This window comes from Phytophthora sojae, assembly GCF_000149755.1.
Source record: "Phytophthora sojae unplaced genomic scaffold PHYSOscaffold_4, whole genome shotgun sequence".
In the NCBI taxonomy this organism is placed as follows: domain Eukaryota; phylum Oomycota; class Peronosporomycetes; order Peronosporales; family Peronosporaceae; genus Phytophthora; species Phytophthora sojae.
The window spans coordinates 270,756-296,734 of record NW_009258118.1 but is presented as its reverse complement, the minus strand read 5'-3'; the positions used below and the strand labels follow the sequence as shown (position 1 = coordinate 296,734).

At 56.5% G+C, this 25,979-nt stretch overlaps 7 protein-coding genes across 7 annotated transcripts; 4 read left to right on the top strand and 3 right to left on the bottom strand.

The window, feature by feature from the left end:
• Positions 1-7,120: 7,120 nt before the first annotated feature.
• On the bottom strand, positions 7,121-7,388 carry PHYSODRAFT_367033 (hypothetical protein; the record flags this gene model as incomplete). Its single annotated transcript, XM_009527285.1, has 2 exons — positions 7,121-7,300; positions 7,332-7,388. Coding segments are annotated over 2 exons (237 nt in total), but the record flags the coding sequence as incomplete, so codon positions are not given.
• Positions 7,389-8,386: 998 nt separating this feature from the next.
• Positions 8,387-10,812, top strand: PHYSODRAFT_330588 (hypothetical protein; the record flags this gene model as incomplete). The annotated part of the gene is made up of 3 exons (XM_009527284.1): positions 8,387-8,392; positions 8,430-8,513; positions 9,709-10,812. 3 exons carry the CDS (start codon positions 8,387-8,389, stop codon positions 10,810-10,812), a joined length of 1,194 nt encoding a protein of 397 aa, XP_009525579.1.
• A 113-nt stretch (positions 10,813-10,925) lies between these two features.
• Positions 10,926-12,619, bottom strand: PHYSODRAFT_559068 (hypothetical protein; the record flags this gene model as incomplete). The annotated part of the gene is made up of 1 exon (XM_009527283.1): positions 10,926-12,619. One exon carries the CDS (start codon positions 12,617-12,619, stop codon positions 11,198-11,200), a length of 1,422 nt encoding a protein of 473 aa, XP_009525578.1. The 3' UTR covers positions 10,926-11,197.
• A 403-nt stretch (positions 12,620-13,022) lies between these two features.
• On the top strand, positions 13,023-14,765 carry PHYSODRAFT_450941 (hypothetical protein; the record flags this gene model as incomplete). The annotated part of the gene is made up of 1 exon (XM_009527282.1): positions 13,023-14,765. A coding segment is annotated over one exon (1,743 nt), but the record flags the coding sequence as incomplete, so codon positions are not given.
• A 321-nt stretch (positions 14,766-15,086) lies between these two features.
• On the top strand, positions 15,087-16,676 carry PHYSODRAFT_314285 (hypothetical protein; the record flags this gene model as incomplete). The annotated part of the gene is made up of 4 exons (XM_009527281.1): positions 15,087-15,337; positions 15,395-15,614; positions 15,705-16,166; positions 16,278-16,676. 4 exons carry the CDS (start codon positions 15,087-15,089, stop codon positions 16,674-16,676), a joined length of 1,332 nt encoding a protein of 443 aa, XP_009525576.1.
• A 1,690-nt stretch (positions 16,677-18,366) lies between these two features.
• PHYSODRAFT_499686 (hypothetical protein) lies at positions 18,367-19,554 on the top strand (the record flags this gene model as incomplete). Its single annotated transcript, XM_009527280.1, has 1 exon — positions 18,367-19,554. One exon carries the CDS (start codon positions 18,367-18,369, stop codon positions 19,552-19,554), a length of 1,188 nt encoding a protein of 395 aa, XP_009525575.1.
• Positions 19,555-20,761: 1,207 nt separating this feature from the next.
• PHYSODRAFT_262592 (hypothetical protein) lies at positions 20,762-22,552 on the bottom strand (the record flags this gene model as incomplete). Its single annotated transcript, XM_009527279.1, has 3 exons — positions 20,762-22,045; positions 22,139-22,158; positions 22,231-22,552. The coding sequence occupies 3 exons, from the start codon at positions 22,550-22,552 to the stop codon at positions 20,762-20,764; spliced, it is 1,626 nt and encodes a 541-aa protein (XP_009525574.1).
• Positions 22,553-25,979: the final 3,427 nt, after the last annotated feature.

The following is a 25,979-nucleotide window of genomic DNA, read 5'->3' as shown; positions in this document are numbered from 1 at the left end:
CATCACTGAGAAAGTTGCGCAACTTTTTGGTGGAGTCGTGACAATTACTTTCTTAGAGTGGGGCAGAGTGGAGCACGAACTTAAGCAAACGCTAGTGCTCACAAACAGTTTGTTGCTGTATAATTTATATAGCTTACACATTGGAGGAGTTAGACAGGTATTGTGACGGGGCACACAGCACTTCTTAACAGAGGAAGCAGGAGTATACAAACTCCAAGTGAACAGCCGCTCACGTGTCCCTGGTCTGAAGGGGACGACTTGACTTGAAAAGCGGGCGATCTAAGACTGAATGCAGTTATAGGTTGGTACAGATTTGGCCTGCATACAAATCCTAAGTTCCCTATAGTTTGTGTCATACAAAATGTATCTGTTGGCTCTGAGGCCACTTGGGTCACTATCCAGGGGAGTGACCGATGTAGCCATCCCGGAATAGTGACAGGATCACTATTCCATGTAACCCCGTTACATCCTCCCCCACTTAGATTCGATCTTATCGACCAATCAGAGCGAGGTTACGCCGGCGACTCACATTTCACTCGCAAAGTCGAAATCCATCGACAACGGCGCGAGCTCTGGCGCCTCGGCTCCCGGGCCTCACAGAGCAACTGGCGCATCGCCGAGCAAGCCGCAGGGTCTCCACGTCGACCGGAAGCATGCCTCCAAAGCGCAGTGCGCGCAGTGCGAAAGCACCTCCGAAACCGCGGGCCGTAGGGCCGAAGACCAGGGCGGCCAAGGCCAAGGACGAGTCGTCCGTGCTGATGGAGGCCACGAAGGCGGCCAAGGAGGTGGTGAGCTCTCGTAGCAGCACGCCGAAGAGTGGCCGTCAGGCCGGGGCTCGGAGAAAGTCTCCTGACGCCGCGCAAGGCAAGGAGGAGAGTCCTCGGGACCATAAAAGCCCGGCTCGCGACTGGGAAGCCGCCGTCTTTGACTGCACGATGGTCCAGTACTCCGGTGAGAGTTCACCCGACGACGAGAACGTCTCGGAGGGCAGCACGCACGCTGCCGAAGGCACGGAGCTGGCGGCAGGCGACATGACCAACGCCTCGGCCGACGCAAAGGCCTTGTCAGAGAAGGAGGCGGAGGACGCCGAGTCCGGCTCAGGCGAGAGCAAGCAGTCGCACGACGAAGTCGCCATGGCCGACGCTGGGGTCGTGGCCGAGAAGTCGCCGAGCTACGCGGGCTCCAAGCCCAAGGAGGTGCTGGCATCCAAGCATCTGACGCTGAGACAAGGTCGTGAGCGTGCCCAAGCGTCGAAAGCGGCTGCCGCTGCGAACGCCGCCGAGGACAAGGCGAAGAAGCGTTCAGCTTCCAGGTCGCCTCGCGGCTCCAGCTCCAAGCTGTTCATCGACTCGGAGTCTGAGGACGAGGAGGGTGCCGTCCACGAGCCCAAGGAGCTCTCCAACAACCTCGACGAGCAGCAGCAGCAATACCACGCTGCTAGCTCGGGTGCGTATGCCAGGCAGCCGACTGCCACGACTGCCATCGAGTCTTCTTCAGGCGGGGATGCCACGTACCCGCAGGGCTACTTCCTGCTCGAGCCTGGCACTGGTGCGCCAGCGCTGTTGGAGAAGCTCTCGGCTCCTCGTGGCCTTATCGGCGGGTACACCTCGAGGGGTTCCTATGAGCGTGCTCTTGTTGAGAAAGAGCCACTCTTTCTTGGCGACGTTGAAGTCGCCCGGTGTGTGCTACTAGCACCACACAAGCTCACACTGAAGGAGTTCACCACGCTTCGCAAGAAGCCGGAGAACAAGGGTGGACTCCATCCTGTGTGGGGTTTCCACTGGGTCAAGCCGAATGACAACATGACCTGGTGCGTGGTGGAAGACCTCTTCTGGCGCTACGTCCAGCGCAAAGGGTATTCCGACCAAGAGTTCAAAGAACTCCGTGATGATCGCACTCTGTCCGCAATCCTGGACGTGCGCGAGCTCCGCATCGAGTTCGCTCAACTCGTGAGCAAGCGCAAGCTCCACTCGAAAATGGACGAGCTGAAGCAAGAGGCGAGAGCCAAAGCTCGTGAAGAGCGTGGGCGTGGTGCGACTACGTCTGCTACCGTGCCCCGGGTACCGGCCAAGAAGCCAAGGACTACTTACGAAGCTGCCGCTGCTTCTCGTCCCAAATCGCAACAGCCTTCGGGCAGCTGCTCAACGGGCTCCCACGAGTTATCCGACTCAGGGTAACCCCTCCACTTCACGAGCAGCTGGCGCTTGCCATGGAGCCGCCGCTCCCGGACGACTCGTTCCACGTGGTGGTGGATCTGCCCATTACGATCAAGGAGGGTCGGCGGTGGCCTCGCACGGCCATGGCTACGAGCCTGAGGCGACGCAGCCGTATGCTGGGGCCCCGAGTCAGGTGGTGGCCCTGCAGCAAGAGGAGATTCGTCTTCTCCGGGACCGTGTGTACGTCCTCGAGATCGCGCTTGGCGTCGGCTTTGGTGGCGAGGCTGCCGCTCGTGCTGGTCAGCCTGGTGCCGTGGAGCGGCTCCGTGAGGATGTTGCCTCGCTCTATCAAGAAACTCGCAGTCTCCATGGCCGTGTGGATCGTCGAGCCGACCTGTCGTCTTACGACTCGCTGCGAAACCAGCTTGCTGGCCTTCGGGCCGAGCTTCATGGCCACGCGCCGTATCCGGAGCAGCAGCAGCCCCACTCGTATCAGGCCCAGTTTGGTCAGCGCTCGTACGGGGCCCCTGCGTATGCTGCTCCGATGTACGCCGCGCCGTCTTACGACCAGCGCGCGTATCAGGCACCTTACCGCGACTCGACGACGCGCTTCGAGGAGCTGCGCTCTTCTCCACCGGGCCACCCACCGCTTCCTGCGGGGCAGCCAGAGCCAGAGGGTCATGGTACCTCTTAAGACGACCCACGTAAAACGTCGGGTGAGTCGTCATCGACTTGGGCAAGTCTATGGTGTACGCCTCGCCATGCCGGCTGAGGACCGTGAAGGGTCCAATGAAGCGGTGCTTCAGCTTGTTGCTCTCGACCGAGCTAACAGTGTTTAGCGGTAGGTTTCTAGTATCTAGGAGAACTAAATCCCCAACCTTAAACACGTTCATGTTTCCTCTTCCATTTCGGTCAGAGTACTCCTTCAGTTTATCTTGGGCTTGCGCCATGGTGTCTCGCACCCTGCTGATTATGTTCAGCCTGCCTTCGGCAAACGAGGACAGTTGCTTCCGCAAGGTGGCTGGACTCACGTCCGAGACTTGGGAGGAAAAGGTTTTCCGAGCCTCTCCCCCACTTAGGCCCGAAGCCCCGGGACTGCCTCGTAATGTGAGCGGCACCTGAGGGTGGCGCAACCCGTTCAGGTAAAAGGGCGTAAAGCCCGTCGATGCATGTACCGCATTGTTGAGTGCGAACTCAACCATGGGCAAGCGATCAGCCCAAGAGTGGGGCATCTCCGCGCAGATACTGCGGAGCGTGTCTTCGAGCACGCGATTGACGCGCTCCGTCTGGCCATCCGTCTGCGGGTGGTCCGCCGTCGACATCGACAGTCGTGTGCCGAGAAGGCGAAACAGCGTCTGCCAGAACGTAGCGGTGAACCGCGGGTCTCGATCAGAGACAATGGTCTCGGGCAGCCCGTGGTGTCGGAAGACACAGTCCATGAACAGACGAGCGACCTCGTCGCCAGTGACGGTGTCACGAACTGGAGCAAAGTGGACCATCTTGCTCAGGCGGCACACGAAGGCAACAACGCCAGTGTTGCCACGGTCATCGGCCGGAAGTCCGAAGCCAAAGTCGAGACTCATCGACTTCCAGCAGTCCGCTGGGACCGGCAGGCTCTGCAATGGTGCCGAGGCGTGACCGGCAGGCTTCACGCGCTGGCACCTCTCGCACGTACGGAAGTAGGTGGCGACCCACTTGTACATGTGACGCCACCAAAACATCTGCGAGACAGACGCGTACGTCTTCTCACGGCCGAGATGGCCACTGGATGGAGCGTCGTGCGCCTCCATCAGGATGTCGTACTTGAGATCCTCGTCGTTGGGCACGACAATACGGGGAGGATCCTCGGGCTCGACCCTATAGTGGAGCAAACCGTCAGCCCACTCATAGCGGTGCAGCCTTGCACGTTGTCGGGGCGTGAGCCACTCGGCCTTGGCTTCCGAGCCAGCGCCCAAGAACCGCACAAGAGGTTCGAGACTGGCATCGTCTCGGTACCCCAGCCTGATGCGATCATACAGATCCGTCGTGACCCGACTAATATGAGCAAGCTTGTAGTCGGGTCGGCGCGACAGCGCGTCGGCAAGCACGTTCAACTTGCCCGGTTTGTACTCGACACGGAAGTTGTATTCCGCGAAGAATGACAGCCAACGCGCCATCCGCTGTGAGAGATGCGGCGTGTTGACGGCAGTCCGCAAGGACGCGTGGTCTGTATAAACGACAAAGGGCGTCGAGCCCAGGAGGCGCACTCGAAACTTAACAAGAGCGTACTTCATGGCAAGTAGCTCCTTGTCGTGGACTGGATAGTTCCGTTCGGCTGCCTTGAGCTGCCTGGACTGGAACGAGATGGCCCGTTCGCGGCCTTCATCGTCGGCCTGCAATAGCGCACAGCCAATTGCGTAGTCAGACGCATCACAGACTACGCTGAAAGGCTTCGTCTCGTCCGGCAATGCCAGGACTGGCGCGCGCTGTAAGCTCGCTTTGATGTCGTTAAAAGCATCTTGATGGCGACGCTCCCAGCGCCAGTCGACATCCTTCTTCAGGAGATCCGACAAGGGCCGTGCCAGCTCGGCGTAGCCTGCACTATACTTGTGCAGGTAGTTGGCGAGGCCCAACCACTGTCGTAGGTCCTTCTGCGACCGAGGTGGCGGCCAAGCCGCGATGGTTTTTACCTTCTCCGGGTCCCCGGCGCTGCTGACGAAGCAGCCCAGGACTTTGATCTCCTCAGCTGCAAACACACACTTGTCGATGTTGGCGTACAGCTTGTTGGCCCGCATGACTTCGAACACACGTCAAAGGTGCTGGAGATGCACCTCCATGGCCGTCTGGCCTGCCTCGGCACGGCTGTGGACGAAGATGCCGTCAAAGTACGTCTGTGTGAACGCACGCAAAGGTCGAAACAGTTGTGTGACCAAGCGATTGAACGTTGCCGGGGCGTTAGAAAGCCCCTGAGGCATGACCAGCCACTCCCAGAGCATACCGCTCGGCGTGCTCACAGCCGTGAGTGGGATGTCGCTCTCGCGCATCAGGATCTGGTAGTATCCGTCCACCAGGTCCAGCGCGCTTTACAGCGTGCAGCCGGTCATGTTGTTGAGCAACACGTCCTTGCGCGGGATCGGTGTCTGCGCAGGCACTGTCGCGCTGTTCAGCTTGTTATAAGCATGAACCAGACGCCACTTTTCGTTCGGTTTGCGAACACAGAAGGTAGGCGTCGAGTGCGGGGACTTCGACTCCCGCACCATGCCTGCCTTCGCCTTGGCGGCAAAGAAGGCATCAATGACTTCACACTGCTCCCGGGGAAGAGGCCATTGCCTCGTGACGCAGTACTTCGTGCCCGGCACGAGATCGATCTCGTGCCTGATTCCCCTGTCCGGAGGGAGATTGGACGGTGGATCCTTGGACACCACGTCCTCAAACTCCTTCACCAAGGGGTACACCGGGTCCTGGGGGTTCTTAAGAATCTCAGAGCCCATGCGCGACGCGCGCTGTCTCTGGAACTCCTCCAGGACTGCCTGGTCCATGACCGAGGACGAGTTCAACTCGGCCGACGTGGACTCCGGTCGGAGGAGAACCAACTCTGCGATCTCCCCGGCCTTTAGCTCGGCCAAGAAGTCCTCCATGGCGAGCTCCTCAAGGTTCAGCAACTCCGAAACCTCGGGCAGAGCTGTAAGCTCGACAGCTCCTGTCTTGACCCGACTACCGGTCACGCCGTCGAAGATGTGATAACACTCTTCGGCGGCTGGAGCCTTGGCTGGAGGCTCGGAGTCGCTGGCGACTGGCGTCGTCGGCCACACGACTAGGCCCGGCTTACGACGTGACCCTCGGGTGTCTTCGTCTCGTGGCGCCGCCTTGACGGCACCACCGATCTTCTCGATCTCGTGCGGAACTACGTTACCCACCTTGTCCTTGAGCGGAACTTGGTTACTCGCCTTGTTCTTGAGCGGAACTTGGTTACCCGCCTTGCTGGGTGGAACTATGTTACCCACCTCGCCGTGTGGAACTTGGTTACCCACACCAGGAGCGCTTCCAGCGACTCCCGCATCAGTTATGGTCTGAGTGACCTCCTGTGGAACTATGTTACCCACATCGGAAGCGCCTGCAGTGCCTTCCGCATCAGTTTCGGTCTGAGTGACCTCGCGTGGAACTTGGTTACCCACGCCACACCAGCGGCGCCTTCTCCAGCAGCCCTTGCTGCCTGCGGTACTTCGTTACCCGCGTGTGGACCTACGTTACCACCTGGTAGGTGCTGTCCGGCACCTCCACTCTCAGGCCTTGTCCGGCCAGGTCGGAGTCGTCGTCAGTCTCGACGGACCCCAAGAACTCATTAGATGCTGCTGCGCCCTGGCGGCCCTCGCGGGCGCCCCAGCTGCTGGCAGAGGTGGGAACATGACTGACCAAAGCTCTGTCAGAGCGTGGGGGACGGCTGGCCCCGCTGGCCTTGCCGCGCCAGTCGATCCAAGACTCGTGTTTCTCCAGCCACGGCATGCCAAGGATCAAGTCGTACTTGTCCATGTCTAGAACCAAGAACGGCTCCGTGCTGTCGAAGTCCTCGAACTTGACAGTGAGGTCCATGTGGACCCGAGGTACTTCTACCACCGTACCGTCGGCCAGTCTTACCGAGACCAGCCCGTTGCCTTTTCTGCCTCGTAGCGCATCGGCGTACTTGTCGCGATTGCGTGCGACAGTCTGGCGGCGCGCAAAGTTCTTGGACGCCCCAGAGTCGATCAAGATTCTCAAGGGATGATCGTATCCCGGTACACTCGCGTGCACCACAAGCAGCCCACCGCTGCCCTTCTCCGCTTCTAGAGTTCAGAGACTCTCAGGGGCTAAGTCCCCATGGCGTGCGCCACCCGCACGCCCCTCATGAAGACTTAGTGTTTCCCCAGTAGGGCGCCCCGCCCCTACTGGTGTCCGGCGTTCCCCTGGTTCCTGGGGCGCGGCTTCTGCCAGCGACCCCTAGAGCCACAGGGCTTCGGTTGCACCGGCATCGGCGCGGCCGCAGTGGCCTGCAGCCCTTGAACGTGGGCGATGAGCCCTCGCTCGTAGGTGTCGAACGCGTTGATACGCTCAACCTGCTCAGCCGGCGTCGCCGCCGCTAAGCTACGCAGGGCATCTGTCCCAAAGATGCCTGCCATCTTACGAACGGACTCGTACTGCGAGTCGTTCAGATGGGGAAACTCCGTACGATCCATCTTGGCTCACTCGATGAGACCACAGAGGATTCAGGTAGTCCAATCTACCCGCGTAGGCGTAGGATTGACTACAAGTGCTACCAAGTGTGACGGGGCACACAGCACTTCTTAACAGAGGAAGCAGGAGTATACAAACTCCAAGTGAACAGCCGTTCACGTGTCCCTGGTCTGAAGGGGACGACTTGACTTGAAAAGCGGTAGATCTAAGACTGACTGTATTTATAGGTTGGTACAGATTTGGCCTGCATACAAATCCTAAGTTCTCTATAGTTTGTGTCATACAAAATGTATCTGTTGGCTCTGAGGCCACTTGGGTCACTATCCAGGGGAGTGACCGATGTAGCCATCCCGGAATAGTGACAGGATCACTATTCCATGAAACCCCGTTTCAGGTATCCATTAATGATAGAAGTATCTCCAAGCTCAATCTTCGGGATACATAATTAAAACTTAAGTACTTGAAGTAGATAGTTCGCTATCTTCTACGTGACGAGTACTTGTGGAACACTGATGAAGTATTCTCGATGTCCACGTATCTCTGCGTTGCATGCTAGTCCTGAAATTCCATGCTTCACAGTTTCCGCTCTTCTAGTAGTGGACCTAGAATAAACGTCCAAGTACAGTATACCATACCTGCAGGTTGCCCTTGTTGCCGTGACTAAGCAACGATGACTGTATGGCCGCAGTGGCATTTTGATACCGTTCAAAACATAACAAGGCTAGTAGTAAATACATGCAGTAAAAAAATGTCCTACCTTACATAGTTCGCGTTGGGATCATCGGCCCCCGTGTCAGTGCTGATGCATTTTGTCGTGGTTGCTTGGCTCACACGCTAACGTTCACACCACCGACCCACCTCTCTACATAGTTTTAAAGGACGGTATAATCTTCAGCCACTTTAAACTTACAGAAGAGCCTTAACGCGATAGTTCTCATACATATTTCTTTTGGTATCTCGTGTTATCGTATCTCTGCCCAAATTTTCCGGTGCTTCGTCGTTAGGTGAAGGTAGAGGCATCCAAAACCAGCGATACTTGGCTAATGAGCGTCTTTGCCGTTGCTGTTGCTACTGCTGCTGCTGTAGACGGCGTCGATCCTGATGGAGACCGTGAGTCAGGAGCTGAACGTGCCCAATCGCAGCTTCATCAACATCCAGCGCTCCAACTGGGTCGAGGTCGTAGTGAGCCACTAAGCTCCTTGCCCAGTAGACCTTGCGCACCGCTCAACGCTCGAATCTCGAGTCCTCTCGCCTCTGAGCTACGCAATATGTTGGCGCATGGACGTTTTTTAACAGCCACAAACCATACTCTATATAAAAACAGCAGTTAGACGGCAAACATTTGTGGACGTACATGCCCGAAAGTCTGGCAATAGAGGAACGAACGCACACTGTCCATCCGATTACTTACCACTGCGGGTCACTTGTGCTCAAAAGGCGACGTGGTGCCGTGCAATATGCCATGCACATGAGCCACATCAGATCAGCGCCACCGATAACAGTCCCCTTAATGCGTCTTTGCCTTCGCGCCGCTGCATTTAAGGCCTTATCACAACGCGTCGGAATGTGTGCCACGTGCTCATCGACGAACAACTCGCTACAGGACCATTGTCGTTGCGCTGCACGCAGTCAAGTCTCTGTTATCCAAACGTGCCGAGAAAGCGAGTGAATTTGCAAGCGCGCATTCACCAACCCCCGCGTTACGACTGTGTTGAAGCGTTATCCCTGCCATAGCATCGCAAGCAGGGTTAGATCAGAGCTACATGTCAGTGCGGCTGCAGCAGCGGCTAGGCGTACATGATCGTGTGGAGCGCGCTGCAGGAAGTTGCGCGCACATCTGTGGCCGACGGCGCGAATTGGCGCATGAGGCCGTCACGTGAAGATCCACGTGAATTTCACAATAGGGTAAACTCGAAGTTGCACGAAGTTGCCCAAGGTGCCCGAAGTTGCCCAAAATGAAGTTGCACGAAGTTGCCCAAACCCAAGTTGCTTTAACGAGTGTCTGCTATTGCAGGCTATTCCTGGTGGTTTCGAAACGGCCCGCCTTCCGCCGCGCTTGCCGGCTTCTTCTCCCGAGAAGACTGCCGGCGGCCAGCAGCAGCGGCCAGCAGCCCACCGTTCGACTCGGCCAACATACCATTTTGCGCCGTCAACTCAAGAGCGAGCGAGCGCGCGAGCTGAGAAAGGTGGCCACCCGACCTAAAGCAAGCAAAGAGACCGCGGCCGGACGCCCCCCCGCCAGCCAATTGCCGCCTGCACTGCAGCACTGCACAGGTACCGCGCCCTTTCACGCCGCCGCTAAGATCGCGCGCGCCATGCCGGAATCTTATTCAGATGTTCGCCGTGTGTGTCTGCGTGTGCTCAGCTTAAGCCCGACGAGATCCCGCGGCTCACAATCCGAGCGGACGAGTCCCGGCCACAAGCCCGACAAGAGGCACACGCCACCGCCATGCTGAACATCCAGCTCCCTGAACACGCGACGGTCAAGGCCGACAGCGGCTCGCCGTCGTCCCCGTCGCACGCCCCGCAGGCGGACGGCGAGCAGGACTTCGCCGCGTTCCTGGAGATCGGCTCGCCCTACGGCTTCAAGCACGACGTGCACATCCACTACAACTTCCAGGAGGCCAGGTTCGAGGGCATCCCCGACAACTTCGCCGACTACCTCGTGTCGGGCGTCCTGGAGCGGAGCCGCGCCGACACAGTCTGCGCGCTGGACGCGGCATCGCCGGTGCTCAAGCCCAGGCGCCGCGCCAAACGGACGCGCACGAGCTCGGCCCCGCCCGGAAGTCTGAGCCTCTCGAGCATGTTCGGCAGTCTGGACCCCGTCGGCAGCAACGACCCGGTAAAAATACTCAACCAGCACTTCAAGCTGCCGTTCCGACAGGTGCCGCGCGTGGCCGTGCCGGGCTACGACGAGAGGGTCCCGGCCGTGCTGGTCATGCTGCAGCAGCACTTCGTTGCCAAGCAGGGGTATCTGACGCCGCACATCTTCCGAGAATCGCCCAGCAAGGCCGAGCGCGACCAAGCCATGATCGACATCAACTGCGGCGCCTTCCGAGGAGCCAAGCACGACGTCCGAGTGCTGGCCGACCTCATCAAGCTCTGGTTCCGGGAGCTGCCCGTGCCCATTCTGCACGAAATACCCGCAGGCGAGATGGAGCGTCTCGCGTCCGCTGACAACGCTGAGCTCGAGGTGCTGAGTCTGCTGGGCGACCTGGAGCGCAGCATCGTGCTGTGGTTAGCCGACCTGCTGGCCTTCGTGGCCGAGTACCAACCGCACAACCACATGGGTGTGGACCAACTCGCCATCGTCATCGCTCCAAACCTCGTGCGTCTTGAGACGGAGAACCCCATGGTAGCCGTGGCTCTCTCCAAAGCTGCCGTCGACTTGTTCCGAGGCGTATTGCGGGCACGGTTCCAGCGCAGACGCGAGCTGAAGGCAGCTGGAGTTATCCAAGACAAAGCGTAGTCGTCTTCGTGTGAATGATCTTCAAGCGTGTTCTGATAGGTACCTTACATGTATGTATAAGCTCGAGAGACTCTCGTGCGGAGGGGGGTGTTGAGCCCGGATATGACGATCATAATCTACCAAGTGGTGTGAATTTGTTTTCAAGTCGACGTTTAGCTTTGCCGCATTTGGGCAATGAGTCAATTGAGGGAAGCTGGTTCTATCAAGTGCGTGATCTGTCTGGTACTCACGACCTTGCTCGCCCGACATGGCAGGCAAGGCCGGACAGGGTCATAGGGGGATAACTATGCTACTACTTACAAGCTAGACTGCCAGGCAGGTGCTATATCTCTATCTATCCGAGCTCGACGTCATCGTCGAGCAGTCCCGCGACGCGCGCGGGTCACTAGTACAGATAGGGCTGTAATTTCTCGATCCGGATCTCGTCCTGGCAGAGGCTCTCTTCCAGTGCAGTCATAGCGTTGAGGAAGTAGGCGCGGTCCTCGAGGAACTTGGCTCGAGACCGCCGGCCCATCCGTTGACGCTCCTCTATGGAGAGCAGCAGAATCTGCTCCACCCCTCGCTCGATGTCGGCGACGTCCACTTGCGCCAGCGGCATAAATAAGTCTCCCTTTGTCTGCCACCACCACGGGTGCGGCTCCCCTACTAGCACGCCGCTCTTCTCGTCCACCAGCTCGTTCATCGGCGGCACGTTCGTCGTCAGGATAAGCGCGCCGACACTGCGAGCCTCGTTGATGTAGTGGCCGAACCCTTCCGTCTCGCTCGGGCACAGGTGGAGGCCAATCTCGTTCTGCAACCTGTCCTTCTCTTCAGCAGGCACCGATCCACACGCGTAGTCCACATTCTGCAGCCGCCACGTCTCCTTCGTTCCGAACTGCTCCTCGATCCACGCGCACAAATCCGCCTTAATCACTCGGATGATCAGCTGGGGCCACTCGGGATGCAGCGCCCACGCCTGCAGAATCACGCGCGTGTTCTTGAACGGACTCCAGCCTGCGAGATGCAGGAACGACGTCCAGTCGCGCTGCACCGCCGGCTGGTACAAGTCGCGGCTCGTGTGCTTGGTGTAGAAGACCGAGTACGAGAGTTGGTGTCGATGCCTGTACTCGAGCACTTTCTTGAGGCCGATGCGGTTCTTGACCATCATGACGCCGACCGTCGGGTTGGCCAGCTCGTGGCGGTCGAAGAACTCGACGTTCTGCATCATCCAGATGGTCTTCTCCTTGGGGGCGTGGAAGTCCGGGTAGTACTTCCTGTCCACGGGGTGTCGCTCGAGGTAAATGTCGATCACGGACGGGGGCATGTCCAGACGCTTGACGGCCTGACCGTCGCAGTCGCTGTAGCTGTCGCTCTCCTGCTCACCGTTGCCCCTGTACGCGTACACGGGCCTGGCCGAGGGAAGCGCGTTCAGGTACAGCTCAAAGTCCAGCAGCACGCCGGGCGAGTCGCTGGGCGTGACCACGTTGATGCAGTAGGCGGACTTGGAGCTGATGGCCTCGTGGCCCTGGCCGCGCGTCTGCAGGAAGAAGCCGGGCGGCAGACTCATCTGGCGCTCGCGCTCGGCCTCCTCCTCCCTCTCGGCCAGTAGCTTGAGGCGCAGCGCGTGGTTCTCGGCCAGCGTCTCGGCCTGGAACGTCTCGCCCTGGCCACGCGCGTCCAGTCCGTCGGCGTCCTGCGGCTTCTTCTTGCCGCGCATGGTCTGCTTGGGTTCCTGCGCCGTGGCCTCGTTGCGCCTCCGCTCCTCCTCCTTCTGCTGCAGCGCCAGCTCGCGCGGCGACACGTACAGCGACTGGAACAGCAGCTTCATGGGCGGCGCCAGCTCGGCGCTCGTGGGCGTGGGCGCCAGCAGCGAGCGCGAGGCCAGCGTCGCGTTGCAGAACTCCGTGTGCAGCTGGATCTGCGGCAGCAGCGCGAAGAACACGAGCTGCACCAGGCTGCCGATCAGCACCAGCAGGAACACGCACGCGCGCAGCAGGAAGCGCGGCCCCGACGACTCGCCCATCGTCGGCTTGACTTGGCTTGGAGACTGAGAGGAGCCGTTATGCTAATAGAGGGAGACCACTCGTGTACGCCACACCAAATTGATCCATGTTCACGCTCCGCTCTCATTCTGATTCACTCACTACATGTGGGAGCTCCTCCGCGTCTTGCTGCTGCTGGCGGCGGCGATGCTGCTGCACGCGCAGGCCGCCGTCCGTCGCAGCGCCGCGGCGCAGGGCGCGCCCATGCCGCCGCCTGCCCGCGCGCATTGTCGCGTGTTCGTGGTGGCGGCGCGGACGCACACGCGCGTGCTGGCGCTGCAGAACGCTTACGAGCAGGACAACATCAACGTGTACGACCAGTCGCCGGCGCTGGCCTCGGTGCTGCAGGACGCCGCGCCTGCAGACGCGCAGGACGAGAAGAAGCGCGCGGAGGACGCGTACCAGACGCTGTGGCCCGCGCTCGAGCAGGCGGCCGAGTGGCTCAAGCCGCGCGTGGATCCGGCGCTGTGCTACGCGCACTTCGTCCTGGCCGAGTCGGAGCTGGGGGCGAACTTCAGGACGCAGGGCGGAGCCAAGACCGCGGCCGCCGCGCGCGTCACGCGACGTCTGGACCAGCTCCGGGACCGCGCGCGCAGCGACGGCCGCTTCCCCTTCGCGCTTAACGTGCCGGCGCCCGACGCCGACGCCGACAGCGTCACGTCCAGTGGCGACCTGCGCGTGGTGACGCCCGCGTGGCGCCGCTACTTTTCAGTGGTGGGGACCAACTACTTTTCGGGCCACGTGGCGCCGTCGCTCAGTCCTGGACAGGTGGAAGTCTTCGGCGTGCTCCACGTGGACGCTGGAGGACGCGCGGGGACAACGACGTCCGAGTCGGACGCGGACGCGGCCGAGATGGTGTTCGACGTGCGCGAGCGCTGGAGACGCAGCAAGAGACAGCGACAGGTCAACGTGGCGCTCAACACGAGCGACTTCTACGGGCGCGAGTACCCAGGATTCAGTCGGAGCCAAGTGCGGCAGGCGGTGGTGAAGCTCGAGTTGAAGCAGCAGCAGGCCGACATGGCAGACGCGGACACGCTGCAGCACCCGTGCTATCTAGCAGGTCAAACAACAGTGGTGGAAGGTGTGAACGTGACGGTGGGAGGCTCTGGTGACGCTGTCAAGTGCATGACGCTGCTAGAGTCGCACGTAGCCTCGAGCAATACCAACTGCCCGTCCCAAAACTTTTGCTTCCTGGGCAGCGCTCCGCAGCCTCAAGGCTTTGGATCGTTTTACGCCTCGGGAGTGCTGAGAGAAGCCGTGATCTCTGCGAATCGAGTATTGGAGTATGCCGGTAACAAACAGGAGGAGAATAATTTAGCTCAGCTGCAGCTGCCCACGCCAACACTTCCAGCTCTCCAGGATGCTGCCAAGAGTATTTGCGCGCTGCCGTATAAGGACGTAGTGGCTGGCGCAGCGTCATCTCAGCTGTCTGCAACGGGATCGTCCGCGCTCGGTTCTACCATGGAAAACGAGAGGGAGCTGTGTCTCGATCTGTGCTACACCATTGTGCTCCTCCAGCGGATGGGGGTCCAAGACGACGATGAGCGCATCCACTTCGTTGAGCATTTTGAGAAGCAACCAGTTTTGTCGCGGCATGGATCCGGGGCGAACGCGGGGCGTAGCAGCCCACCGGAGTTGGTGGCGTGGCTCACGGGCGCCTTTTTGTACCTGGAGGCGCTGCAACGCAAGGTGACGTTCTCTATAGAGTCCGAGCTGCTGGCCGAGCAGCTCAGCGCGGGGCTGCCTCTCGGCTGGAATATGAGTCTGCTGGTGTTCGTGGCGGCAGGCGTCTTCTTGTACTTTACGACTGGAGTTGTCGCTAAGCGAACAGGTCGGGGCTCCACCGGCTATCGTCGTGTGATAAATGGTGGGGCCAAGGCAAAGTATAAGGATACGACGCAGTCTATCGTATTCGTCGACGATGCTCGCGAGTAGTTGTACTACCGTCGGGTATTCTCACCGTAGCGATACGCGGTCGAGTATCTCACTTCGGCGATACTCGAAGTAGCGACTAAATTACTCCTGCGCTATACTGTAGTGGTAATATATTGACGTCAAACCTCAATGGGCGCCGTCCCTGCTGCGAAAAGGCTGACTAGCGGACGGACAACTGGGGACCAATGATGCCTCTCATATCTGTAATTTCGGTACTTGTACGTCAGTCCAATTACGTCTACCTATTTCTGGTGAGTGAGTTGCTGACATTGTTTGCATGTTCTGATGCTAAACTCGTGAGCAGGGGAACGAAGCAAGATGGGTTTATGGTCTGTGCCCAATGCGTGCATTCCACCTCTAAGGCTCGCATTGGAGACGCTAGCACTCGTCCTGCGCAACTCTTTGCTCTGCATCGCTGTGGGCTGGCTGTTCAGCTACTGCTTCACCGTGGGGAATGTTTTCACGGGGCTACCTCCAGGGCAGCAGTCGTACGCGAACTTCAGTGCTGCCAATATTGCGTGGTTCTACGGCGTGTTCTCCATGTGTGTGGTCATTCTGATGGCTACGAAGCTTCTACCGGAGCAGTTTGTCAGTCAACCTAGCACGACCAAATCGGTGACTCACAGGTTGAATATTCTACAGTGCACGGCCAAGCTCCTTGTCCGCGTTGGACCACATCTCGTGCTGTCTTCTGTCATTGTTGTGGGTGGTGACTTTGCGATGTACTCGATCGTATCTGCATCGTGGCATCGGTTTAAGCCGTGCGTGTACATTGCGGCTTTCTGGGGGTTCTACATCATGGTGATCGCTGACGTGTTCGTGCGGCATATCTTTCAGACTGAAACAGTGCGCGGACTGATTGCCACCGGACAAGCGCCCAAACCTTCCTCGAAGACACAAGCATCGACAAAATATCACAGCGACGTCATGATCCAGCAAACCCACCACCGTCGACACTGGAAGCCGCCGTTTCGTCGATTCCTGAGGATTTATGCCCGAAATCTCCCAGTGATGCTATTCGTGCTCATTGCTATCGTGTACGTGCACGCAATCAGCCAGTTTGTTTCCCTCCAAGGCCAGTGGGAACTACTGGCGTTTGCCAGTACCAGCATCGTCCTCAAGTTGCTACTACAAGAGCTGGCGAAGCATATTTTGATCGCTACACGACGGCCCGTGTCACGCAGAGTCATGGTAATTCTCGTGGCGACCCCGACAATCCTCGTCGATACCCAAGTGCGAATGCTACTGCTTCGACAAGCAAGCACAAACGTCTCCGTCGCGGGAACTGTACTGCTGGCTACGTTCGAGATAATGGTTCGAGCTGCCAAGTCATTCATCGTGCAGAGGCAGACGCGCGGTGCTCCGATTCCCAGGGATCGGTTCTCCACCTTCGATAGCGCACCTCCAAGATTGACAGCCAGCACCACACGCACAAATGCAGTGCAAGTGGCACCTGCACCTAAAACGGAGTCCACCAAGCGAGTGAGAAGTGGAACCGCATCCCTGAAGGCACGCAGAGAAGCGGAAGAACTCCGGAAGAAGCGTCGAGTGCTCCACGCTGCAGAAATCTATTCCGACATGTATGCGGAGTACATAGCGATCGGCTGCTCGTACGGGATTCTCTTCTTCTACCACGATCATCCGCAGTTCCAGTTCAGCCTGCTGTTAGGAGATGAAGCCGCTGGTTCTGAAGACACAACGGCAGCGTTGCAAGAGCGCCAGATGAGGTCTATGAGCGGTCTCCAATTGGGCGTCGAGGTGGTCGTGGATTTCCTAGCATGCGCGCTTGAAGCTGCGGAGGGTGTGGAATTCAAGAGCTTTGATCAGAACGACCCGTTCTTGGTGTTTTTCCTGGCTCTGTTGTCCTTCGCTAATATCGCCATCTCTGCTGGCCTGTACATGCGGTGACTTTACTGAACTGGAAATGCTCATTGAGAAGCTCACATCACCGATCCAGTATTTCTCCGAGGGAACGTCGAAGAGGCCGAGCGAGAACTCGCCCATTGTCTGGTTGTACATGGCGCAGTCCATTGTGCCTTCACAATCGAATTTTCCCTGGAGCGCAAAGATGGCAGGCAAGCGCAAGGTGAGCACTGGATCGGGCTAGCGGTCCAGTAAGAAGCGCGTGCAGTTCGCGCCCCGCGTCCTTCCGGCGGAGCACTGTCAAAATCACCCGGAAGCTCATGCCCCTCATCCGCGCCGAGCGGGCCCCCACGCCGAGCGACTTGAAGGAAGTGGCCGCTCATCTGCAGCCGACTCGCGACTACCGCACAGTGCAGAAGATCTACCAGAAGTACGTGAAGGGCGAGCCATGGAGCAAGAGCGGGCCCGCCCCGGAGCCCAAGCACGAGCCCATCCGGGTCAACATGGAGCTCCAGAAGCTGCTCGCCAAGGAGCCGGATCTGACCCTGGCGCAGTGCGCCTTCCGGTTCAACATCAAGCCGTCTACGTTCTACTCCATCTACAAGAAGGTGGTGGCGTTGCCGCCTGAACGGACGGACTACTCGCGTGAAAACCCCAAGTTCTGCCCGGACTATATGTTCCGATTCCAGCTACCGCGACACACGCTGCGCATTGAGGCGTTCTCGTTAACGGACCTCGGGGGGCTGGGGCGCCTCTTGGTGCTGCTGGAGTTGAAGGTTTGCATCACGCTCATGCTCGACTGGAGGCAGACGATGGCAACGTTTGAGCTGCCGCTCATGAAGAAGCTGCTGGCCGAGCAGAAGAAAGGGGCCAAGATCAGAATCCTCGTGCCGAAGGAGCGGAGCAGGGTTCAACACGTCAAGGCAAGTAATGCTCTCTCTTAAAGTTGCATTGGTTGTCTTATGTTAACTCTGTTATTGCAGTTGATTATTGTGGACGATGTCATGTCCTCGAGTGGATCCGTCAACCCTTCCTTCCAAGGATTAAACCTGTCCTATGAGAGCATCACCTACCACTTCATGTTTGATGCAGGTAACTTGTGATGTTAACTCTTTGTTTGTGCACTGTTGTTAACCTGTTGCTCGATGCTATGTAGTTCGGAAGAATCTTGAAGAGTCACAGGCCAAGGAGGTCCTGTTCATGGAGATCGACGACGAGTGGGTCAGGGAGCAGGAGGCCCTCGTCACGGCCGCTAAGCAGCTGGCGGCCGCCCAGGCCAGCGAGGAATTCGCCCCCGAAGAGCTGGTTAGCGAGGAGCTCGCGCCCGAAGAGCTGGTTCTCGGGGAGTTCGTGGACGAGGAAGGGGGCGCCATCATCGAGGAAGAGAAGAAGGAGAAGGCCCGCAAGGCCAACGCGGCCGATTACATCAGGCTGAAGCTGGCCGCCATCTGTATGAAGTGCAGGGCTGGAGCTCTCGCCGACGGTGAAAGCACGTGCATCGCGTGCCGGCGCAAGAAACAGTTCAAGTATTATCAGAGACAGGAGGAAGGCAGGTGCGGCCACTGCAACAAGAAGAAACCTGCAAGCGACAAGCACTCCGCGTGTGCTGCATGCAGGGAAAAATGCGCGGCTCAAGCGAGGCTATCCAGTCGAGAGAGCCTGGGAAGTGCATGCAGTGCCTCAAGCGAGATTGCGCTGAAAACCCCGACGGCGGGCTGTACAGCAAGTGCAGAGAATGCCGAGCCGCCCAGAGCAAGAGCGACGAGAAGCGCGCCGGACTCGGCATCAAGAGACAGAAGATGCCCGGGCAGTGTTGGCACTGGTTCAGCACACGAAGCAGACGTCCGTTGTCAGGCTGGCCAGCACTCGAACGATCCTGGGGCTGCTACGCGGCTTCCACAACGAGATTGACGAAGTGATAACCCCCTTAGCGCCGGCGCAGTCCATCTCGATCCTTACAAACTGGAGAGAACGCTGGGACGACGCCGTTCTGGAAGTGGAGAACCGACTCAAAAATTCATGGGAATCCAACTCGTCCGATTTGTCCCGAGAGTTGCCGGACACGACCTCACAGACCGGAGCTCTATTGCTGCTGAACAGCGAAAGTCTCCGTCACAAGGCGAGATACAGCGCCCAATCTCAGGAACTCCTAGAAGCAGCCTCAAAGCGCATAGCACGGATGTCCGGCGCCCCAATTCCCGAGATCCCAGAGTGGTTTGTTCCACGCCACGAAGTTCAGCGTCAAGCCAAACCCTTTGCTTCAGGTTCGTTCGGACAGGTCTATCGAGGGGTTTGGCGAGGCTCGAAAGTCGTCATCAAGTGCGTGACAGTGTCCTCGCCGCGGGAGAAGAAGGCGTTCCTGCGAGAGGCGCGGATCTGGCACAGAGCTCGTCACCCACACATTGTGAACTTCTTCGGTGCTTGTTACGACTGCCAGCCGTGCTTTTTCATCTGTGAGGAGGCTGCGAAAGGCAATTTGGTGGATTACCTGGACAAGAAGAAGGCGGACGGACGGACGCTCACGTGGAAGAAGCTGCTCGAGGCGGCCTTGGGACTGGAGTATCTGCACCAGAATGGGATTGTCCATGGAGACCTCAAATGCAACCAGATCCTGGTGAGTGGCGAAGGAGTCGCCAAACTGACGGACTTTGGGTTTAGGTTTGTCTCGTCGGGGTCGAAGCCTACGGGCTCTGGAGGCGTTATCCGGTGGAGAGCTCCGGAATGTCTTGGCTGCAACAGCCAGATCCCAACATTTGAGTCGGGCGTGTACTCGTTTGGGATGTGTGTGGTGGAGGCCTTGACCTACGACGTGCCATGGGGAGTCTATCTCCCCGACGCTGCTGTCATGGATCATCTTCGGCATCGGCAGTTTATTCCTCGACCGCAACAGTTCACGAGCGATGTCGAATGGAGTTTTGTGTAGACCTTATGCGCCTTTGAGCCTTCTAAGCGCATGGATCTGACTGATGCTATCAAACACCTTCAGGTATTTGCAGGTGTTGGGACGCTTACGGGTGAACCACTTTGGATTGTACCAGCAGAGGTACCTAGGCTTTCAACGGGAACGTCACTGGAGACTGTTCGCATTGATCGGCGACGTCAAGCGTGCAGGAAAGTATTTTACACTGTCCTCAGTCTAATGATACGGAGGCGATACTTGCGTTTTCGGCACGCAGTTCGGACACTGCAGATCGCGTTCCGCTACAAAGTCCATCGACAGAGACAAAAAGCACTTAACGTCGGCTCAAAAAGTGCTGAGCTTCCTGCTGATGACCTCCCAGCGGAGGAAGTACTTCCGTTTCCTGACTGCTGTACGAACTCTGCAGTGCCGATTCCGCTATCGTCGCAAGATACGAGCTAGAGCTGTGGAGCCAGTCAAGATGCACCGCGTCGCAGGGACAAACACGAGGAAGCCTGAAACTGAGTCGACACAAAGTTCATGGCCGACAGCAGCTGATGTTTCCACTGCTATCCCAATATCCGAGTCCACCTCACAGCGGACAAATGTTTATTATCCTATGGATTCTTCCCAGACGGCAACAACTCGCTCGCCGTGGGCCAGGCTGGACTTCAACGCCTCGCACGGGATCCGACGGCGACAGCGTCCACGCCAACCCGGCATCTGCAGCCAATGCGGGAACTCCGCGAAGGCCAAGCCTGGGGGCGGCTTCTTCAGCTATGTGAGGATTGCCGCAAAAAAGCCCGCCAGAGGGCGAAAGCGAGGTATTGGGAGAAGAAGACGGCGGCACAACCCGAGGACGAAGAGAACGAGGAGAGGGACGAACGAGGAGAAGGACGGAGTCTTGCATTTCTGGGCATTGTAGCGTTTTGCGCGTCTCCGAGTGCTCTTCGAAAGCACTCGGATTTCCCTCGAAAAACACAAGTTGCCGTTCGGACTTGGTTCCAGTATCCACGCGCCCTGCACGGGACCATCGCCGCTCTGGCGCTCTGAGCGCCGCGCTCAGTATGCCCACTGCAAAAACACACGGAGTTCCGTGCAAAAACACAAGTCATGAAGGAGTGGACAGTTTTTTTCGTGATTTTTTTTTGTGTGGTAGCCGCTCACTTGGTTGATGGAATGGTGTCTACCGTATTCGCGCTTGTCGATCACTTCCCGGGGGTCATCGACATTACTGCCCCAGACTGGAGTTGAAGGTGCCATCATACACGTCATCGGTGCTGAAGTACATGGTCTGATCTTCGACGGGGAGCGTCAGTTTGAACGCGGGCATCTCGTCCACGCAGGACTTGTCCAGCCCCTTGAGCTTGCCGTTGTTCTTCACATACGAAGCCAGGATCTTCGCGCCACAAGTACTACCCGAATCCAAAGAGGTCCACACGAGGGCACCGTGGATAGAGGTGTTGAAGGTGACCATCTCCTTTTGGTCTCCATCCAGCGTCTCCAGCAACGCCTCGGCGTACTCGTGCAACGTCTGAGCGTCCAGTTTGCTACTGAGGAGCAGCACGCTGGCCTGGCTGGGGATCGTGGCGGTCTTGTTCCAGTACTGGTCGCGTTTGTAGGTGATGGGTTTCGCAGGGTAGTTGCCGACGTTGAATTCGTCGCACGCCTTGGACTTTTCCTTGGGGAAGGCACAGTACTCCTCAGACTGCGCGTATGCTCCAGCAGAAGTCAGGGCGTTCGTGAATCGCTTTTCCATTTCAGCCTGCGCAGGCTGCGGGCGCTCCCAACTCTCCGAGTAATCGATGAGGTTGGAAAGAAGAGGGGAGTCGAACGCGCCGTCTTGGGAGGTTGCGCCGGCGTACGTGTTGTAGTGTGCGATGAATTGGCGCAGAACCTCAGCGTCATTCGAGTCACAACGTTTCATGCGGTAAACGACCGGAGGAATGAGCTTCCGTAGCGCATCATCCATCAGCATCGTGCCAAGCATGAGCGTAAGGGTAGCCGAAGGTGGAACCTCGCCGTAATTTTTCACGTCCTTCAAAAGACTCGCACAAGTCGAGTTTGGGTCTTTGCCGAAGTCCTTCACCAAGCCTCGAAGGGCTGTCGGCAGCGTGTTGGGCTTCTTGAAGTGACTGCTACACGTAGCGTCTTCCGCGCACAGCGCCAAGAAGCGGTCGCCGACGATACCAAAATCAACGTCACGTTTGGACATGTAGAAGAACTTGTCCGCTGAAGCCCCCGACGCTGTGGCGACGCCATCCAAAACGTACCCCGTTACCTTCGGGGGGTTCAAGTGCATCACACGCTCCACAAACAGTGTCCCGTAGCTGCCACCATACAAGATGGTATTGGCACTGTTCGTATACTTGGCGATGAAGATCGCCAAATCCGTGGCGGAGCTTGTCACCAAGAAGGCAGCGAGGTCACCGTACTTATGTTGCAGTTCCTGAGCACAAGCCGGAACTTCTGACGAGTCGAAGGCCTTACCGGACGGAGATCCCGTGGTAGTAGCCTGCGAGGCAATACAGTCGAGATAATTGCTGCGACCAAGACTGCGGTAGTCCATAGTGTACATATTCGCAGTGCCGTTTAGTTAGTTGAGCACGTCAATCATAGAAGATTCCACTGGAAACGATAGTCACAGCCAAAGTCAGAGAAAAATGACAAAAGTGACGAAATAATACGGAACACACTTACTGGCAGTGGATGAAGTGGGGCCTCCTTCCAGAAACCAAACGTTCGTAGCGGTTTTTAGGTCGGCGTTGGTGGCCGGCATGCGCTTCACGAACACGTCGATGGTTGGATCGGCGAACTTTGGCGTCTTACAGATTCCAGGGTAGCACAAGGGCGCATTGAAGGTAGCGCACTCGGTGTACTGCCCGGTCGAGCTTCCTTCGTCGGAGAAAGTGAAGTCGGTGCACTTGAACCAGCCATTCAGGCGGGTCTTGACGGTAGACTTGGATGCTGCCGAGGCCTGGGCGACGACGGCCGCGAGCGCGAAGAACTGGAAGAGACGCATTTGCCGCTAGTTGGCAAATTCGGAAATGAGCTGGAGTGTTAACGATGGTTTGGTTTGGTGTTTTTGAGTTGCGGGGTGTACAGAACCGTATTCATCCCTTCCTGTTTCACGATGCTGGGCTTTCACTGCCAACGAGTCCTTGGCACAGCCTTGAACTGTGCCTGCCGACTGAGCGTCGCATCGTCCGAAACAATACGGCTCCGAGAACGATGGGCTTTGGACATTTCCATCATGTCTAATGCGCTTCCATAAGCATTCGGTACATCACCAACGCTATAGAGCAACTGTGCAGTTAAGCTTATTTCACAGGTCGAAGACCTGTGCTTGGCCCCGGCAAAAAACTTGTAACTTTCCAAAACCGGGTACCAAACCGGGTCCCTCTTTCTTAATTGTAATGTTTAAGCTAATATCTGCCGGAATCGGGTACCCGTCGATAAATACTAATGTTTATGCACATTATTTACCAAAGGTTTATACTAATCGTTCATTCTTTACCAAAACCTGCGTTCAAAACAGTTATGGAAGCTCCAGTACACTATGAGAGCGTCATGGCCTCGCTGAAGGCGTATCAATTTGCGCCATAATCGACCAAGCTTAGCTGAAGATGACCAATATGACTTGTCTAGCTGCAGGCTGCATTTTTTACATGTCAATTTGCTCAATACTCAATCACTTAGCCGAAGATGCCCAACCTCGTGTCTCTCGCCAAACCAACCGAGCATCGTTCGTTTGAATTAGGCTTTCTTTACCTGTGTTGAAGCGCCCACTTCCAAGGACTTGGTACATTAACGCATTTCTCATTCCGCAATTTACCCTCAAGTTAAAAGGTCAAGATCAGCGCACCATGCATCTCTCCTTCGTTCCGCTAGCTCTCTCGTCTGATCGTTAGCACACAACATAGTACTAAATGAGCACAGTATACCTTACCTGCAAACTGAATGAAATAGCTCTCTCGTTGCTGGCGTCAACGCAGCCATTGGACGCTGACCAGAGTGTTATTCCCGGGCAGATGCTGCGGCTGCGAAGCAGGCGCAGTAGATGCCCACATTAGAATCAACTAGAGAGTTCGGCTGGTAGTGCTCTTTTAAAATCCTTAAAAGGATTAAAAACAACACAACTTTGGGATTTACTCAATTGTTATCCGCTATCATCGTCCATGAAAATATTCGCCGACCTGTGTACCCTCCCGGAGCAATGCCTATTTTATGTTGGGTGAGTACTTCCCCTTGTAACCTTGCAAGCTTTGCCGACTACAGTACATGTGCTGTACTACTGTACATCCATGTAAGGAGTTTGTACCATCCGCATCCCATATGGTGTACGGATACAGTAATATAGACGGACTTTTTTCTTGCAGGAATGATAAGCAAGTCGTGACAGCGTCAATAACGAAAATAAAACGTGCTCCTCGATCAAAGGTAAGCTCATCTTTGGGACAGCACACTCAACGATAACACGACAACGGTAACACACAAGATACTACTCAAGAACACAATTTACAACACGTTATTATATTTCCATAATTTCAAATAATACAACAGACTGCGGTGCCCTATATGGAAGTATGTTAAACCGCTGTGAATCAGTAATAAACACCGAACCGGGTGCGCTAGTCTGCGGATGAAGTAAAAAAAACGATAGGGGTGAATGAATTCTAGATAATAGCATAGATAGACGTTGCATTATCCAAAAGATCTCGAGCAAGGTTTGCCTTCTTATATTTTGCTATTTTTTGGTAGATGAAGCCTTATAAATGAGGAAACGCTGCTGATCTCTGAGGAAAGCATATTCTTCTCAGAAAATTGAGTAAACCCTTCAAACTGCTGCAGGTACATGTACTTCAGCGATGGACGCTCTTGCAGCCGTTGATTTGTGAGGAAACGCTGCGACGCCAACCCTGCGAAGCCTGGTGAGGCCGTAGAGAGGCCGGTCGCAACTGGAGCGGAGGGAATCGGCAATGGTCGGCGCTTAAGCCGGAGAAATCACACTGCGAAGTAAATTTTACCTTTATATGCGATCAGGATGCACACCGGATCGTAGCGGGGTGGCGCGTTCCGCAATCGACTTGAGTAGGGTCCCGTTGAGCCCCGTACCACAGCGAAGGGTGCGACGATTGGACCCGAATTGGACTCGAAGTACATTCCACATGTGACCATATGTAATGTATAGTTGAGTACAAAAATAGTCACTGTAGCAGTCAGGCACAATTCTCCTCGGGTTTCAGAAAGCTCTTTCTCAGAAGTCAGAAAAAAAGTTCCCGAGAGCGAAGGAACCAATACGCATTCGGCCTTACCTCTCCGAATCTTCAAGCTATTCGGAACACAATTTGCGGCCACCAGACTGGTTCTGTGCTCTTAGAAGACGAAATGTTCGTTAGATTGTATCAAAAACAGTCAGTGGACTCGCTAGTAGTAGCTTTTCTTTTCTACTGCTAGATACTAGTGTTCGCACAAGCACTAACTGTAAATTATAGCTAACACTAGTGTTTGCAAACTGTTTGTTAGTGGGTTGTGAATCTGGCTTACATGTTTGCGGAGTTATACATTTTTTACTTTTTATCTTGAACAAAAAAGAGTCGAAGCTCTTTGCACTTGTCGGGAGCTTACTTGCACGCGGAGGTCTTCTTCTTTACACCAACCATAATCTCTTCAAACTAAGGGGCTGGTCAGGCTGGCTGGTGCTGGTTCTCGGTCCGGTGAGCGAAGGGATAGGCGAACTACTCGGTTTTGACTGTCTGCCTTTTGTCCAAAATGAACAAAACCTAGCCAATTCGCCAAGAACCCGAGAACTCAATCGCCGAGGTGGTTCTCGGGTTTTGAGTAAAGTGCCTATGTTTTGTTCATTTTGGACAAAAAGCAGACAGAGTCAAAACCGAGTAGTTCGCCTACCCCTTCGCTCACCGGACCGATAACCAGCACCAGCCAGCGTGACCAGCCCCATGGCGCGTACATGGTTGTATCCCATAACTAAGGTTATTCGGTACCTACAGCTCGGATTCCGAGTCGGAAGACTCTCCGGCAATGCGACGCTGCATCAGCAGGCACAGTTCAAGGCTGTGCCGAGGATACAGTACAGAGCATTGTGATTGTAATGAATGTATACACCTTGTCGACTCATCAACACAATTCTATAACGAATGGATGATAGCACCCGTCCCGATTTTTCGACCACAACAAAAACAATGGCTGTCTGTGAACCTATTGTACGAGTTGAACATACGGTTACTGTACATTATAATGTTGGAGATATGTAAGGATGTTATTATTGTGATGACATGAAAACCTTAACCCCAACACCCGCCAAATCAAGGACAAAAACAAGGACCAAAAGTTAGAAGCTTACGCTGGCGTTGTTTTTGAAAGATAAGCCATCTTATTGGTACGGAGAGAAGCCTTGATTCCTTTTTTAATCCTTTGCTATGCGTAGT